This window comes from Oncorhynchus masou, chromosome 31, assembly GCF_036934945.1.
Source record: "Oncorhynchus masou masou isolate Uvic2021 chromosome 31, UVic_Omas_1.1, whole genome shotgun sequence".
NCBI lineage: Eukaryota > Metazoa > Chordata > Actinopteri > Salmoniformes > Salmonidae > Oncorhynchus > Oncorhynchus masou.
Window position 1 is genome coordinate 56498289 of NC_088242.1, and position 19078 is coordinate 56517366.

General features: G+C 39.2%; 1 protein-coding gene across 11 annotated transcripts; it reads right to left on the bottom strand.

Moving 5' to 3' along the window:
- Nucleotides 1–698: 698 nt before the first annotated feature.
- Nucleotides 699–13476, bottom strand: LOC135524154 (paired box protein Pax-6-like). 11 transcript variants are annotated; one of them, XM_064951394.1, is made up of 13 exons: nucleotides 13400–13476; nucleotides 13089–13142; nucleotides 12231–12254; nucleotides 9659–9789; nucleotides 9308–9349; nucleotides 9003–9218; nucleotides 8510–8675; nucleotides 4931–5089; nucleotides 4533–4615; nucleotides 4266–4416; nucleotides 3892–4004; nucleotides 3421–3568; nucleotides 699–3308 (listed from the first exon to the last, which is right to left on the bottom strand). In XM_064951394.1, the coding sequence occupies exons 2-13, from the start codon at nucleotides 13099–13101 to the stop codon at nucleotides 3223–3225; spliced, it is 1332 nt and encodes a 443-aa protein (XP_064807466.1). In that variant the 5' UTR covers nucleotides 13102–13142; nucleotides 13400–13476; the 3' UTR covers nucleotides 699–3222. The 11 variants fall into 11 exon arrangements, with proteins under 11 accessions (XP_064807466.1, XP_064807465.1, XP_064807464.1 ...); XM_064951393.1 differs by having other exon boundaries at nucleotides 4260–4416; XM_064951392.1 differs by having other exon boundaries at nucleotides 8988–9218.
- Nucleotides 13477–19078: the final 5602 nt, after the last annotated feature.

Consider the following 19078-nt stretch of genomic DNA (forward strand, 5'->3'; position numbering starts at 1 on the left):
AAAAAATGGTGTATATAGCTTTTTGGAAATAAACTCTTAAATTGCTACAGTCACCTCCAAAATAATTGGCACTCTTGATAAAGATGAGCAAAACAAGACCGTATAAATAAATAATACAAATGCTCAGTGTATTGTATGCTAAAAATACTTGGGGAAACTTTTATACTTTTTCTAGGCAAGACAGTTAAGAACAAATTCTTATTTTCAATGAGGGCCTAGGAACAGTGTGTTAACTGCCTGTTCAAGGGCGGAACAACATATTTGTATCTTGTCAGCTCGGGATTTGAACTTTCAGCCTTCCGGTTGCTAGTCCACCACTCTAACCACTAGGCTACCATGCCGCCCCAATACAATTGTTCAGAGAAATATATTTTATTTAACAAGTAATACAATTTTTTTCTCTCAAAAAGATGTCAATTATTGCCACCCCTAAAGATTATTACAAATAAAATCAAACAAAATGTAATCTGCATTAATACGTTCATTATTTTAAGTTAAACTCAGTTTATGGCTTTACACATGTAAAATCCCTTTGTCCTCCATCACCATGGGAAATGGCAGAGAACTCACAAAGGAAAAGAGACAAATGGTTGTTGACCTTCATAAATCAGGAAATGAGTACCAGGCAATGGGTACCAAAAAATTATATATATATATATATATATATATATATATATATATATATATATATACACCACTTACCACTTTTAGGGCAACAATTAAGAAGATTAAAAAGAAGATTAAAAACCACTGGAACAGTAGTAAACTTGTCCGGTATTGGATGCAAAAGTATCTTGTCTCCACTCACAGTGAGGAAGATGGTATGGGAAGCAAAGACAAATCCATGGGCCAAAGTTGTAGAAATACAGAACTTGGTTGCATCTTCGGGTCAACAAGTCTCAAAATCTACAATGAGACTCTTTAAAATGGTTGCCAGAAAAAAGGTTTGATTGAGTGAAACCAACAAGTGTAACGGTCTTTAGTTTGCTAAATGGCATTGGCGCTTGGATTGAAACCAGTGCAATGGTCAGATGACATAGAGCTCTTTGGCCACGCACACCAGTGGTGGGTTTGGCATTGAAAGAAGGATGCATATGCAGAAAAGAACCTCATACCTACTGTAAAATATGGTGGTGGATCATTGTTGTTATGGCACAGTATTGCTTCCACTGGTCCTGGGGCCTTTGTTAGGTCAACGGCATCATGAACTTTACCAAGTACCAAAACATTTTAGCCAGAAACCTGGTTGGCTTTGCCAGGAGTTTGAAACTGGTCCGCAAGTGGATCGATCACCCAGCAAGACAATAACGCCAAGCACACATCAAAATCCACAAAGAAATGCTTAATTGAACACAAAATCAACATTTTGCAATGGCCATCTCAGTCTCCGGACTTGAACCCCATTGAAAACCTGTGGTTTGAATTGAAGAGGGCACTCCATAAGCACAGAAAGAAGGATATCAAGGATCTGGAAAGATTCTGTATGGATGAATGGTCTAAGATCCCTCCCAATGTGTTCTCCAATATCATAAAATATATATTTTAAAAGGCTCAGTGCCATTATCCTCGCAAGGGGAGGGTGCCGGAGTATTCAAAACAGGGGTGCCAATAATTTCGACACCTATCTTTTTAATAAATTTTTTATTACTAGCTAACCCTCTTGAGCCTAAGCCTTGGGGGGATGTTCTACTAAGCTAACATGTGGAATTGTTTTCAGATAGTCATACCATGGATCATTTAGCTATTTTTAGACCCATATTTACCTTTGTTTTTGGCACATTCTACCCCTCATTCACTTTTGTTCATTTTCACCACCCAGCAATGGGCTTGTGTGGGTCATGGAGCATAACATTTCCGTGTTCGTGTGAATCTCAGCTTTCGGTAGTGGGGTCCTAATAGATTCTAACTCAAACCGTTCAGACTAGACAGGCGATTTTGTGAGAAGACCTGTTCGGAGTTGGTACGTCAGTGTCACCGACTTCAGGCGACTCTCATGAAGCTTGTGGGGGTCGTAGAGCAAAACTTTTCGTGAAAAGTAACTTTTCAGGATCCTCTCATGTCAGACAAATTAAAGCGCTGACAAGCAAATGTCTGGTCAACCCGCTATAAGGACATGTCTGGTTTTCGCTCATAAGTTAAAGACTCGCTGATAAACTAACATTTAAAACTCTGCGTCTACGTAAAAGTCAACAAAATATTTACAAAATTGGCAACAGAAGACTACAAAAGGAAATGGAGGTTGTGTCATAAATTATATACAAAGGCTTTGGTCTGTTTGTACAATCAAGAAAGGTTCATTCAGACATGTATAGATGCAAACCTCAAAAGGCTGTAAGGCCTTGCGCTACTATGCATTGTTGCAGTGAAAGGTTTTAGTGGGACAGAATAAAGTAAAACACTTAACTACAACTATAACAAAGAACTTGTACCCGATTGAATGAAATTACTTGAAGATGTGTATAAAACACACATAGAATATTCAGAGAAATATAAATGAAATTAACTTTATTTTAGAAATTGTGTCCGGGAGACTGCTAGGGAAGACCAATACTTACATTTCGACATAACAAACTGAATTATATCGAAGACACAATCTACAGTTTTTAGCTACCAATTGTTTTTTTTCACCTCTTTTTTTAGCGGTTAATGCTTTCCATTTACAATGATTCTGCCAGAAAGCTTTGGAAAAGGAAAAGAACAGAGAAATGGGCTTCTCGTACCCAGCTGGTACCTGCTGGTCCAGCTCTGCCTTTGAATGATACAAACTTGTTTCACCAGAGTCCACATTCTGTACACAGACTGGGAGAGCTTCTTGATATACGTTGACAAAAACTATTAATGGCAGAAAATTCTTCACAAATGATCTTCTTTTCAGCAGAAGCAAGGAACAACTCAGTTTCACAGTCCATCCACGTTGTTGTTTTTTCATTATGACATACAAATGGCCATATACAAATACACCAAAAATGACATAAGTTGGAAACGGAGAACAGAGATATTTTTTCCCCCATTAAGGATGTTACACCGAGCACTTTACAGAAGTCCTTTCTCTTTTTTTCTTTTTCAAGTCTTTGCCTCCAAAGAATGATAGAGAATGGCACAATCCCCGTACAAAATAGTGTCTTTTAGAGTCTATTTTCTCTTGTCTGTAATTAAATACTGCTGGACAGCCTCTTCGTTCAAGACAATATCCGAGGAGTCACACGTTGACGGTAGTCGTGTCTACTGTAGCCTGGGCCAGTACTGGGACATGTCTGCTTCACTGCCTGGCACTTGGACAGGAACAGATACTCCAGGAGAGATGAGACCTGACACAACAAACACAGAGCGGTAGATCAGTTCAGGCACCATGTTTGCCTACTCATGTTAGCAAATGGTGATTCATTTGTTTATTTTGTCATGACCTGTTTCTCTGCTTACCTGTTGAGTTGCCTCCTGAGCCTGCCATTGACTGGCTGTTCATATGTGCCTGCATATGAGGAGGGGTGTACGTGTCGTAGCTCCGCCCGTTGACTGAGGGACTGGTGGGCAGCATGCAGGAGTAGGAGGTCTGGCTGGGCACAGGAGCCTGGGGGTAAACAGCACACATGACAGTCAGATCACCTGTCACCTAGCAGCATCTCATTTCTATGGTCCCAACAACTAAGGGATGGGCTAAGGGACACACTAAGCCATGGGAATGTAAATAATGCACTATCATATTTAGTTTACAAATTCAACATAGTATTTCCTACAGCATTGCCAGTTCTTAGCATTCACTTGTGACATGTGTTTATACTTTGTATAGGTTTATATTTATTGTGGTAAATAACTTGGATGCTATGCAAAGTCATTAGAAAAAAACACCAAAATGCTACATTTTATTATTGGATCTGACGGTGATGTACTTACTTGCATAGGCAGGTTGTTGGCCATGGTGAAGCTTGGCATAGGTGGCAGGGCACTGTATGTGTTTGTAAGGGCTGTGTCTGGTCTTCCCAACATGGATCCTGACGAGAACGATACTGCAGGGGTAGGATATATACATTTATTTTAGAGACCAGTCAGCACCTGATTGCCATTTGCAACATTGATTTGCAGGAACATAGAATGGATTGTGTGGCACTCCTGACTTTCCACCCACATTTGTACACATTTTTGTTTTACATGCTGATTAGGCTACAGTTCTAAAAATCCCATAAATGGATCCTACAACAATAGATTAAGGTGGAATGCACATGATGTAATAAGACGTTTTGTTAAAGATAAAGATCACTGACTCCAACCTGGTGTCGTGGGCTGTGGGATGGGCTGGTAGACACTGGTGCTGAAACTGCTGCTGATAGGGATGTGACTGGAGGAGTTACTGGCTTGTCGTCTTTGATTCCGTAGTTTCTCCTCTCTCCTCCACTTTGCCCTTCTATTTGAAAACCACACCTGAAACCACATTCATGTTTCAATGGTTAGTGTTGGATGGGTCACTTCTTTGAATGTGATTACAATGTCCCTAAATTCAAGGTGATATTAATAGGCAGCAGGAGAGGTCACTGTACCTGTATTCTGGCCTCTGGGAGGTCAATTTTTGCAGCAAGTCTTTCCCTTGCGAAAACATCTGGATAGTGAGTTCTTTCAAACTCTGAAAAAAAAGAAATACATTATTTAGAACTAGAATGGAAGTAATTAAATGTGATATACATCAAATATGCCTACAAAAGCATTCAGACAATTACAGTTGTGGGGAGAAAAATCTAATTTGCAGTGAAACCGTTCAAAGTACGCCAATGAAAACAGCAATCTGTGGTAATGTTCCAAATGAATAGACCTAGTTATGAGTCAGTCTTCATGCCTTAATTATGCTTAAAATATACTAATTTAGTACCACCAGCTCATTAATGAGATTACTTTGGCCGACAGTTGGACGAGAACATGTGACAGTGGCGGTATAATTTACCTTTCTCAAGCGCTTCTATCTGTTCTTGTGTGAACGAAGTGCGGTTCCTTTGCAATTTTCTTTTCAGCTGAAGTCTCATTTGGGTCTCATCCGAGTCTTCTCCATTCGAACTTATTGAATTAGTGTTCTCACCTCCGCCGTCAGACGGTGGGCAACCATCTGAAAAAGAAATAATAAATCAATCAATTCAAACTATCACTCTTTGTTCAGCTTTCATGCATAGCAAGAGGTGCACCTGTTGTTAGCGCAATTATTTCATTTTCTTGCATTGGGGTTTCTTTTGCGTTGCATAGAGTTTAATGAGGCCTGTGAGGATATGCCCAAAACCCGCCTGTGCCTAAAACATTATCTTATAATATATGAAATGTTGAGACTTGTTGCGTTCTCTGCTTCTTCCAACTGATATTGACTGGGTTTGACAATTCATTGTGTTATTTTGACAAGATATTATTAGTTACATCAGGCTATAGAAAATGGCGATACAATGTTGTGGGAAATTATTATTTTTGTCTTAGATCTTTAATGACCATGTAGCAATACTTCTCGTGATGAAATATAAGACAACATGGTAGAACCTATTTAGATTCCAGGAAATGCTTTAAAATCCAAACTTTCCTTTTTAAAATGTCCACATGGGCGTTTGTACACCCGTTGAAATAAACCACAACACTTGAATTAAACCCGTTTTTCACGACCACAAGATACCAGGAGAGTAAGGGGAACTATTAAATTCATGGTCTGTGAAGGGGTTGGCAAACTTTCATGGGTAGAATTTTGAGGACACAATTGGAGGCCACAAAAGGATTCTCTCGAGGCTCGCAGTGCCCCTCATTGTATGGAGGATTCCAGTCAACAGACTTCTCAGCTCAGTATGTTAACCTTTATGCACTACTATCATTAATCACTGTCTCCTAGGATGCCCTGTTGAACGCCAGTTCAGATTTATGGCGTCTTTTAGGCCATGGAAAAAAAAAAAAAAAAAAACCTGCACACATTGAATGAGACATCTCTATGCTCAGACAGTGTTTGTTACATAAAGGCGACAGAGAAACCAACTGTGAGTTGAGGGGCCTTAGTCAGTGGCGTTGTTAGACACTTTATTCAGCATACTTTTGATCCATGACATTATGCCTACGTAGCAAACGTTCTACCTATTTATGTAGGCCTAGATACATCTGCTTTGGCAGTTTATTGTGTGACTGATTACCATTTCACAGTTCGTGTTTGTTTTTTCAACATGCACGGGCAGGTTGCTCAGTATACCTATTCTTAAGCCGTATTGGTATGCTCAATAATATAGGCGCGGATATGTTTGAACGACTATATATCAGCAGAGACCCATCATCATATGTGGGTAGCTTTGTTCACTCTGCTCTGAAGTTATGCCGATGCTTGTCTGCCAGATGTGTTGTTTCAAAACCAAATGCATTATTCAGAACAAGGTGTTTTATTACATTATTATAAACATACGCGAAGATTAAAGTTATCCCCTTTAAATGTCCCTGTTGTGTCCAAAAAGAAAGATTATCAATGACCGGTGCGCTATGGTTTTGGAGCTAATCCGTCAAAAAAAAGGAGTGAATGTGTGTTCTATTATCCCTCAGTCAGACCAACTGTCGCTAGATTTTGGGATTTGTTTTCATTAATAAAAGGCGCTGGGAAATAAAACCATTCCTTAGTATCACGTGTCGCAATCAGTCAGGCGTAAAACAAGCCAAAAGATAGAGAACCAACGGCGGCATCTTTCAGCAATAGAAACTAAAAACATTCTGGGACCCCCTGAAAGAGAAAGTGTCTAAAACCCATAGACAGCTTTAGCCCTCTATAAAGAAAAAAAGATAAGAAAACTGTCACGTTGATCTCTAAAAACACGAAATAGCAAGCGAGAGCTTTCACCCTCTCCTTATGAAAGATTTGTCTCTCTTTGGGCCCTGTCACTCCGATGAATCCACTATTTTATTCACTGTTGCGTGGCGTTTATCAGATTGAGACCATATTTCTCCCCCTCTGAGACCTCACCCTGCCGTATGCTTCCGGAGTAATGGATTCTTAATTTCCCTGAAATCGCACTCCATGGAAGTATAGACACTTATGGCAGAACATAAGTGAACATACGATGTTGGTATAGCTGGCTGAGGTGTTCACACAAACATTTTGGGCATATTTTGAATAGACAGGATAACAGAGATACATTCAAAGTACAAACAACAACAGCAGAAGCACTTCTTATAATCGTTATTATTATATAACAGCCTTGATAGTCTATAATTAGAGAATTATGATACTATTATACTTCATTTTTATTTCACCTTTATTTAACTAGGTAATTCAGTTAAGAACAAATTCTTATTTACAATGACGGCCTAACGGGGAACAGTGGGTTAATTGCCTTGCTCAGGGGCAGAATGACGGATATTTACCTTGTCAGCTCTGGGATTCGATCCAGCAAACTTTCGGTTACAGGCCTAACGCTCTAACCACTAGACTACCTGCCGCCACAAATAACTAATAATAATACGTAATAATAATAATAATTGCTATAAAAATATATATGTGTTAATATTGGCACTTGGTCACCTTTCACGTTAATGTATTTATTTGTTGGGGATTCCTCATTCGAGACAGGTGTAGTTAACAACAACAAAAAAAACGCAGATATTATGAAGGACAAAAAAACGTTATTTGTATTTCAATAGTGTCCATCCTTTATTGTTTAGTTCTCTTAAAACTGACGTGTCTAATTGGCAAGTGGTGCCATATCGTGTCCATGGGTCTCCCGTGGAACATTTCTACAGCTGTCTCCTCAAACTAGACGCTTATTCATGTCGCCTTAATGAGAAACAAAACGTTCTCTAATGAGCAATTACATAGCGACAGAACTGTTCCCATAACAAATTCTTGAGTGTGACAGAAACATCCTTTGTACAGATAGGCCTACCGCACACTGCTTCACATTTGTTCATCTTAAAGCAGTTTGGATGGGGAAAATATGGACTCATTGACGAACTCCTTCAGAAATAGGCCTAGAGTATGGGCCTAGAAATGCATCAATCGTGCAGACTAAATCGTACAGACTAAAATGTGAAATTACAACCTTATTGTGTAAAAAAAACTTTGTCGAAAAACATGTCGAGAATTTGCAAGTTAATAATTAGTCGAATCATACCAAGTAGCCTAATCTTTGAATCATTTTCGGGGCATGGCACAAGCCTATTTAACAGTTCCATGCATAGGTCAAATAAGACTAATAAAGCCGATGCATTAGTGACAAACAACATCAGCTGAACTTTGATATCCTCTAAGATTTTCCACAAAAAAAGTATATTCCCTGCTACTTTCAATAATGTAGCCTAATAAGGTTGTAACAATAAAATAAAAAGGAAATATTATTTTGTTTATTTTTTTTGTAATAATAATAATGATGGTAATATTAGGCCTGATATGATGATATACGACAACAACAACAGCAACAATAATAATAACGATAATAACAAAATGGTAATAATAACACTTTTTCGTTATAAAATGACCTAATAAAAACATTCTCACTCCTCACGCCAAATCCAGTGATTTTCCTACCTGTGTTGGGCTGTCCTGGCACTGAGGTTCCGGGGTACCAGCCCGGCCGGGTTCCCCACGTCCCAGTCTGACCGTTCAGCATTCTCAACTTCTCATACATGCCATCTGCGCCCATCTGTTGCTTTTCGCTAGCCAGGTTGCGCAGTACTCTGTTTATCGATGACACCTGAAAGACAAACCCAAAATGCTTCACATTAATTAAACGCGTTTCCCTTGGTTGTGACGGCACATTGGCTTGTAAAAGTGATCTGTCACATAATTGCATGCATACCCTCACATTCACAATATGTATTTGGGTAAGAAACTCGGTATCAAAATGGGAAATAAACAAAATATCAACTAAATGTATGTCGTCAATCGCAATGCGTAATTGTTCTGAAACAGGTGCATAATCATAACCAATATTAGGTCAGTTGTTCATTGTAATTTAACTCAGTTCATTTTTAATGAGTATAAAATGGTATGAGTAGTAACTTACACTCAATGAACTTACACTGGGTATATTATCGTTTGTGCAGACCCCCTCTGAAAGCAGTCTGTCACGAATTTCCCACGCGAAGATTGACGGGCACTCCCTCTTGTATATGGCAATTTTTCCGACCACCTCGGGAGTTGCTACTCTTGGTTTGCTACCCCCGATCGCCCTTGGTCTGATGGAGCCAGTTTCATAGTATCTGCCCAGAATCTTACTCACACAGCCGTTTGACACCTAAATAGAAAACAATAGACACAAATCACATACATTATTCAAGACTAATGTGTAATATATGTGTATACTACAAACATTGTTACGCTTACGTTTTCATTGTCCAGCACTTGGACTTTTGCATCACCATGGGTCTATAACACAAGAAATATACCTTGAATGGTATACGGTAATTTTACTTGCACTTTGTTGAAATGCATCTGATAGTGGATCTCTACTTTGTATGGATATGTTTGCAGGTTGTGTCCTAACATATCCTGGCATCACCACAAACCACAATTCGTAATCCACCATCCAAAATCAAAACTGCAACATAAAACGGTTTGAAATAACAATAGTTGGTTGTGCATTTAGTTGTATGTTCCAAATACAAATCACACAAGGCAAATGTTATTCTAAAGCGTTTTACTATGCAGACAGAGAGAAGAATGCAGTGTTATCACCTGCAGAATCCTGGATATATCGCACGGCCGCGCGCCGCTGTGAGCAAGCTCGACTATTTTCTGTCTGGTTGAGTCGGGCAGGGGTCTGCCGTTGACGAACACTCCGCCAAGCTGATTCACTCCGCTGTGACCTGGGCAGAGACAGGGGTTGCACTCTCTTTAGTTAAGCCACGAATCAAGAGCTGTGATTAAAAACTGCTAGGCACTTCACTACAGATGTCTCCGATGCTAGCGGTTTAGTGGTTAACTATGCACAAATAAAAGTTATCAAGCAGAAACAAGAGACTAAACTAAACGGAACGTTCAGCACCAAACATAGAGGAAATCACCCTGGACTTTGCATAGTGTGTAATTATTGCCATTGTTCATTTGTCAGATGTTTGAAATGCTTTCCGGATATGCACGCAATATCATTATATTCTACAATATTGTTCTAATCACACATGCAGAACACTGATTAGCCTCAGCGGTGTTGTATGAGCTGGACCAAAACATATCTAGCCCACTGAGCCGAGATTTGCGCATCTTTGCAAAGCTTTAGCTCAAATAGCGTAATGCTATTTGCTGCACAGCATTATACAGTAGTAATTACAGTATAATGTCAACACTTCAAACAAATCATCACCTAATCCTATGTCTATCAACTTGATGTTTGTTACACTAGCCAACACATCACAAACGCTCGTGTAAACAAGTACTTTCATGCGACTCAATTAACAATATCCAGCTTAGGATAGCCCAGAAAACCAGACCAAACCTGAAGTCAAATGGAAAAGGAGCCTCCCTGTAGTCGCCTACGTCTGCTCTAGTTCTCCGCTCCCTTCCCTTCGAAGCCTCGCGTTAAATTGACTCTAAGAGCACAAGCTCCTTAGCAATAAATAAGCTCCAAATATAGAAGAGTGGGAAAATATGATGAGCCTGGCTGACATTTGTCTTTAAAATAAAGCTAGCTGCACGTCAAGTTTGAGCTTAATTTCTAGAAATAGGCGGAAGTCGCCCTGGATCATGCATGGAAGGCTAATTGAAAAGATCAGTTGGAGCACTTGTGGCAGGCATGTCACTTTATGACACTGCTCTGCTTTTGAAAATCGCATCATCACGACAAATAGTAGCATGATAAAACGACCCTAGCTGTCTGCATTTGGATATCACTCAGACTAAATTGGACCCTACTCATTTACCCTTCAAGGGAAGCTTCATTTTATGGTAGCCAGGGGCTGTGCGCGGGCACGAGGAAGGGAGCGCGCGTCGCTCTTAATATATAAAAAGTGACATTCCTTTTTTTCAAGCAAAAAACAACAACACAGCCTATATTTACACTGTTTTTATGAGTCTGCTGGAGACTTTAGACTCCCTTGTTTTATATCTGTTTTGTTACTGTTTTGAAATACGAATTAAAAATAGGTAGGCCCTATATCAATTATAATATTATATTAGGCCTTACAAATAGAACATTAGGCTACATGTGTTTGTGAATTTGTTGTCTACTGCCATAGGGCTAAAGTCACAAATTCTAGCCAAAATCAGGGTGGAAATATAGGCTATTTGCTTAGGGGTAGACTGCTATAAGAGAAAATCCATCGCTATGTCATTTTTTTAGGTTAATTCCAGGATTAGATTAAATCAATTGTGTTTGTGCATTTGATGGGTCAGCAGGGAAAAGCATATTGAAGATTTATTGGATTTGAACACGCCTCCCGTATAGTGCTCAAATAAATCCACTTGATCACTGCCACACAGAGATAATAATATAAAAGTTTCACTAGAAAGGTTAGGCCTAATTCGTTATCATTATATAATTCCCAACGGTAAGTGCTGTCGATCTCGCCGGGTGGCAATGATTATGCGCCTTGTATTCTATTGCAAGTCAATTAATAGGAAAACATATGGCGTTAATTTGGACGCTCAGTTTCATATACACCCAGGAGTTATTAGCACAAAGCCTGCAGAGCCAGCCGCGACCTTCAGACAAACTAAAGGCTTCACCGGAATCATATCTGCTCAGCATTTCGCTCAAAAGACCACCCCATATAACATCACCATCACATTAAAATATGTAACAAGACATGAATAAAGGCATACGCCTATACAATCTTGATTACGGGCTAATATATAGCCTAGGCCTAATATTTTGGTAGCCAGTAGGCTCATTTAAAAGGTGAGGAACAGACACAATATGTCTGGTCTTTAGAAAAAAATCTCGAATAAAATTAATGAGCAAAGAAAAAACTCGTGCAGTTTATTGCGTTTATTTGAAGGCCTCAGTTTTCTCTTTCAAATGTGAGAGGGAATATGGGACTTCACCTCACTGCTCAATTATTTCATATGGCCTACTTAAACTGACCTAGATTCAAATGCTTTGTTTGGTTGGAGGTCTTTCAAGTGTAGAGCGTCACATCTTCCATCTGATCCTACGTCTATAACGTAATACATTTTAGGCCTGACATGGAAATATACATGGGGTTCAAGGCTAAGCCAAGGCAATATAATGCATTGGCATAGATATGAAAGCACACTGCAGCACAAACGTGTCGTTCAGTTAAGAGAATGAGAGGTAAGCTATTCCACACACCTTCGTTACAGATGTCATACACCTCTTGTCCAGCATTAAGAAAGAAAATATATGTATTTTATTGTCACTCTGCCAACCACACAACATGAATTACTGAATAACATCTCGAATATGTCAAATCTGCTCTAACGTTTATAGGTCCAATGCATTCGTAAAACAAAACAAAAAATCTCAACGTCTCATCAAAGCATACAATTGTAGCCTACACTGTGGTAATATAGAAGGGATAACCTCTTCATAAACATTACACATTCTCCATGAGATGAATGCAATGCAATGTCCGTTAGTGCATATAATGAACAACGTGAATTGGCATACCCTAACAGGCGTTTCTGAAATGCTATTTTATCATATCAAGAATAACATTTCTTTCTTCCTGTGTGTGTGTGTGTGTGTGTGTGTGTGTGTGTGTGTGTGTGTGTGTGTGTGTGTGTGTGTGTGTGTGTGTGTGTGTGTGTGTGTGTGTGTGTGTGTGTGTGTGTGTGTGTGTGTGTGTGTGTGTGTGTGTGTCAAAACAACTGCATTGGAAGTTGTGCAATTGGCCAATAAATAAAATAATCTAGGCCTTTACTTCCTGCAAGCCCCTTCTCTGATATGATAGTACAGTTGCAGATGTTGGGCTCTATTTCAGTTCTTACACGTACAGGTTAGTGGAAGCATAATAGTCAAAGTCCAATGACAGAATGACCACAGTGTGGAACAAAATATGACAATAATTTCGAATTCATAAAATGTAAACAATCCCAAAAGCAGTGGCCTTATTCTACACAAACATGCAAACCAACATATTTCAGCATAAATGTCATGTGCCTATTTCCAGCTCAAAGTTTAAGTTACTCAGAAAAAAACACAACTTACTGTTTTGCATCATGGACGCAACGCCAGATTCCCACGTGGCCCGGTTATAGTATTCTATTAGTCATGGGAAAGGAATGACAATGATCAGTATTGGCATGCTGATAATAATAGACTAATACAATACAAAGGGGACATACACATCGCAGACATTGATTTGGTGCAATTAGAAAATTACGACGGGCACTATTATTACTCATGAATGACTCAGGATGCATTAGGCTATTATCCATTCATATTTTATAATACGAGAGCATAATATCGTCTGTTGTTCTATAGGTTTTTGAATATATATATTCAGTGTTTAAACTTGCCTGGAAACAGTGTGGACTGTCCGCTTAAAACAATTTAAAGACTCTCTCATCTGCTTCTCACTAGTTAATATATTCTCCCTATGGACAAAGCAAAACATTTTATTAGTACACCTTAGCTTTCGTTTTTATAAAGTCAGACGTATTTTCCAACTCATTTCATGAGATGAATAGCATTGCAGTAATTTGAGAAAATGTTCAATATTAGCAGCTTTAACTGTATTTTAGGTGTATTGAGAGTAGGCTACCTTTAATAAAGAAATACAATTAAGGAATTCTGAATAAGTGTGCATATTAAGAGGTGCAACATTGTTCAGGGCTCTTCATGTTAATATTACTGTTATTATATTGGCCATGAACATTTCAGTCCATCCCCTTTCCATACAATTAACAACTTCAGTAATATACGTTTAGATGTCTTTAGATGTAGTCGTCTAGTGACATACGCCGTCTACCTCGGTTGGCTGCTCTGGAAAGTGAAATCGGGAAGGGGGTGAAGGCTCTCCAACAAAGCCTGCAGAATTTCAACAATGGCGTCCTTTCTGCTTCTACACCAGAACCCAGAGAGTATAACTGAGGCTCCCTAACTATATACCCAGCCTCGTACTAACCGTACCAATAACTCTCAGGAATACAAAGAGCTGAAGGGAGCAACCCCCTCCCACTGCGGCCATACCCAGCACAACAACAAACCCCTCACACCGCCACAGTTACACTGCTGCTTGCCGTAACCCGGTGCCGTATCCCTCTGCTTTTTTATTTTATTTTATTTTTATAAATTAGAAACGCAATTTATTGTTAGAAATATCTGGAGATAATTATGTTACTGGTGTTTGGTTAAGGTTTAAAAAAAATATATTCAACAGCTCAGTCGGGTGCTCAATTGGAAAAAGACAATTGCCATAAAAAGAGCCCATTCAAAACATTTGCCGAAAAGGAGGCCACTAAGGAAATAGTCCAAGCTTTGATTTTCTCCCTTTCTGTCACCTCCTTTTTAAACAGGATATGGACTGTGTGTGTATTTACAGTGTACATCCACAAATAAATAGCCTATACATCCAAGCTGTGCAGCACGTGTTATTCCTATGAATGGAGAATACTCGAAAGAAACTGTGTAAATTCAACTAAGACATCATTACAATTCACAATTAATAATTTATCCTTTAAAAAAATAAATAATAATAATTACATGCGCTATTGGTTCAGTCATTGTAGATGTTTAGATAGGTGTAGCTACGAAGATTTCTTTGCATATTTCTCATGCCAATTGCATTCAAATGTAATGATGCAATGGAAAGTGTTGGAAAAGCAAAGTAAAGGGTTCTGAGTTTATATTGATATTGATGTCTAAAATAATCAAATGTTTTAAGCATGAACTTAACCCGAAAGCAGCCTACATGTAAATATAATTATTAGTGCTCTACACCTGCATTGCTTGCTGTTTGGGGTTTTAGGCTGGGTTTCTGTACAGCACTTTGAGATATCAGCTGATGTAAGAAGGGCTGTATAAATACATTTGATTTGGATTTGATTTGATTTTTACTTCACACTAAGATGAGATGATGAAAACCCAATCATTTGCTTTTTGTTCAGGTCTAGCTACAATTATATAATTTATTTGATGCAGTCCGCAAAATACAAGGACCTCATCTGTATTTTGCCCGTTTTAACCCATAACTACTGGAATTTCAATTGAACATGCTTCTTCAGACTAGTAAGGCCTATATTATTCCATTCATTTATATGCAGAACAACTCCATATAGCAACAATAACATGTTACATAGCTAGACCAATAGCTACCATATTTTTTTTTGCAATTAGAATAAAGCAATTGGCCTATTGTACTGGAAGAGTCAAAAGCGTAATGCATATCCCAATGTTATAAATAGCCCAATCAACATTAACCTGTAATATAAACAATGTTTTTGATGTTGAGCTTTGTCTGTATTTTCTTCTACTTGTTTTATCTAGAGCATGTAAAAAGTAGCCTAATACGCACTAATTCTAATCATTATCACCATCATCATTATTTTGGATGGAAAAATATCTACAGGCTAAGCTTAATCATGTATTATTTATTATGAGTGGATTTCTGAACTGTTTTCACATAGGCCTATATATCCTGCAAATGTTAAAACCACTTTACTATTTGTGTTGAGTAAGTAGGACTATTTCAATTGTAATTGAATACATGAAAAAGGGTTAGGGTTTGTGAACTTTAGGAAAAAGTTCACAGAGCATTTTTTTTTGTGATGGTGCCCGGGTGAGTCTGACTGTATGATTCAACTTGACACCCTTGCTCATCGGATCATTGCGTCCCCATTCTCTGGACTGATTACTGGCATAACGTGACGTTTTACTCTTTGCTGTTATAAATAAGCATTAAGCTATCCGCAACCAACGACGGCATACAAGCAATGCCAGAGTAAGAAAGAGGCGGACTGAAATGTTCCAATTAGGCTGCCACTAGTCTGTGTGCCGAAGTTCCTTCATCAAAGCCGGCATAACCATCGCTGAAAACTTGAGCCAATCGGATTCTCTTTCTAAATTACAACAAGAACTTGCAAGTTATTAACTTAATTGTAATTTGCCTTTTCAACACGTAGCCTAAAATCGTGTAATGTGTAAGCTTGGTTGAGATACACATGGTTGGGTGAATAATGTGTGCTGTCTGAAATGTAGGTACTAAGTGCCAAGAAATCGGAGTTTACCTTTTTGAGGCATCCTGTGTACACTGCAGCCAAAGCCCTTGTTGATAAGTCTGAGCGCAAAAGAGACGGAGCCACAGCGCTGGATAGCCCCGTCGAATAATTGTCCTTGTATATATTTTCCAAGTGATCTTGAATAGAGATGGAAATCCCTGTGAAGGAAGCAGATATTGACAATAAAATGGGATGTCAGGACTGCGCGAGACTGAAAATGTGCGCTCGTGAGAGAGAGAGAGAGAGAGAGAGAGAGAGAGAGAGAGAGAGAGGGTAGCGCACCTATGCTGATTGGTGATGGTACTAGTGTATTAATGTATGTGTTCCTGGTCTGTGCCTCGCCTCCACTCCTCTTCAGTGGCCCATTAGCAGTGCCTGACCTCTGTCATCATCTTCTAGCGAAACACTTCCTCCTACTTCGTGGTGCCAGAGCGGGAAACCGGGCAGAGCCTGAGCTTGCTTTTCAAACCCACTAATCACTCTGCACATGCACATTAATTTCTCCTTCTCTAACACATACACACGCGCGCGCGCACACACATACACACGCACACACATACACGGAATATATCCTTTAAAAATGCTATTGGATGAGGGCAAGGGAGGGCAAGTGCAACTCATAGGGCTCCACGATCGTGAAACGCATACAATATTTCCTACACTAACCATGAACCTGAAGTTGCAAATTGACGTAAGGGCAGTGAACACATGCTGCGTGCCGACCTCAAACGGATCAACATGAACCATTTGCAGTCCATCTTCATTTTTTGATAGTTTACGACTGATAATTCACTGATAAAAACCAATAGAACACCGCTTTATTCATTTGCATAGTGTGATACGTTAACGTTGATTTATTTTAAACATCTAAAGGCTGAATTGAAAGATTCCACTTACTGAATTATTCCAGTAAAGGGATTTATTAGGCGGTAGCTTTTGAAAGCTTTGCATAGCCTACAATCTTTACGCAGCAGCCTAAAGGGCAGAGTGCAGTCACTGAAGCAAGCGCAAACCTGCACGTGTTGCTGTTGACTGACATCACATCTTGTAGATTTGGTTGTTTACCCCTAAATGACAATCAATATCTACCGACTAAATAAATATAATACCGAGGCTGATGATCTATCTTCATTTTCTATGGATCAAATGATAGGCAGGACGCGGCGTCGATACTTCTAAAGTATAGATAACACAGGGCGTAAATATAAGCAAATGTCTTTGCAGTCATGACCACACACTCGAACTACATTTGTAGAATGCCTGGCACTCCAAAGCAACCCCTCCTTGCCGGGTTACAATTGGAGAACCAGTCTCGGCTAGGGATGTTCCAATCATTTGTTCAAATGGAACAGATTCCGTGTCGTGGAATAAGAAACGAGGGGGGTTGTGGCGTGGTGGGGTAACCTAAAAGAGGGGTGAAAGTGTCGCAACGCGCAGACCATAAAATTAAGTCGTGGTCGTGGATGCGTACACTTGACTTCCTTTTGAAATGTGAAAAGTGCTAAAAGTCAGAGCTCATCAATAAACTATCTTGAAACTGAATGAGAGTCCTGACAACCATTGCATTCCCAACTAAAGTACAATGCGGAGACAAACGACTCTGCCAAAGAGTTTGCATCGCAATGAAAGGGCGGATGAATGGGAGCGGGATAATGAGCTGCCGCGACCGTCATGCACTGTCATCAAGTTCTGAAACTTCGTTTAATACTTTCACATAACTTCCATTCCACTCCTCTAAAATCCTTGCTGTGAATTCTTATTGTTTCCTAAACACTTTGGCACACACTGTGAAAAAATAGTCAATTATTTGAATGAAATGTTTGTTTTCTGAAGTTGGCCCATCAAAACAGGTTTGTATAGATAGCAGAGCAAGATGCTACTTCCAGTAGGTTTCATGAATTATAGGCTACTCTTTCAATGTTGCATTGATTTGAAGGTTTGTGTGTAGTAAAATATGTGTTAATAGTTAAAGGTGGGCGTTTGAATAGAGTATTTTATTTGAGTATTTCATGAAGCTTTCCGAGCATGCACCACATGGCTCAAACATGTTATGCATGCAAATAAGCAAAACATGACTATGTCAAAGAATGTTGAAAATACAGTTATAATTGCTTTGATGCACATCTATGGACGAAAAGGCATCGTTACAAGTTTACTCTGAAACTACAGTTGGCTGCAACAAAAGCCGTCTTTCATGTCCATAGACCCACTGAAGAACCATGCAGTGCACTGCAAACAACGTTTGCTATATTGTAATGTACAAACCCCAATTACTTCCTCTTCACTCAATTCAATGAGAAGATCCCAGATCAACCTGTTGTAACAATAGCACCAATGGATAATTGAATTATTTGGAAAGACGTAATCCGCCTTGTTCTTGTCTTGTGGTTGAGTTATCTTGTTACTTGACTGCGGGTTGAATTTGTGGAAATCAACAAGTGTAAAAAAAAATAAAAAAATCTCAATGTAAATCCATTCATTGGAACAACTCAGCCGACATTCACGAGTTGCAATTGCTATGTTGAAGACTATCAATTAGCCTAATGCCTTTCGGATAAGCAGAAAGTACTCTCCCAAGCCATGGGAGAAGACTGTAATCTTGTCGCTCCTTTTCCCTCGGGCAAAGTGGTCTTTGACGACCGCCTAAAAAGTTTTGAACAAAAAAAAATCATAAGGGGAGGTCGCACTGAATACGGCTGACGTCATCCTTGGGAACACAGTGACAGAGTGGGGAGGGAGGAAAGGAGAGAGAGAGGGAGAGAGAGAGAGGGAGAGGGAGAGGGAGAGGAGAGAGGAGAGAGAGAGAGAGAGAGAGAGAGAGAGAGAGAGAGAGACTTTAAAATATCAACCAAAGCGAATGTGTGTTGATATACCCATTGATTTACCTGAGGTTAATGAGAGGTTCGGTTCTGGGAAATGTAAGATTATGAACATGAATATTATATTCAACAGCTATCTAGTAGTATGGCAATTGATCTT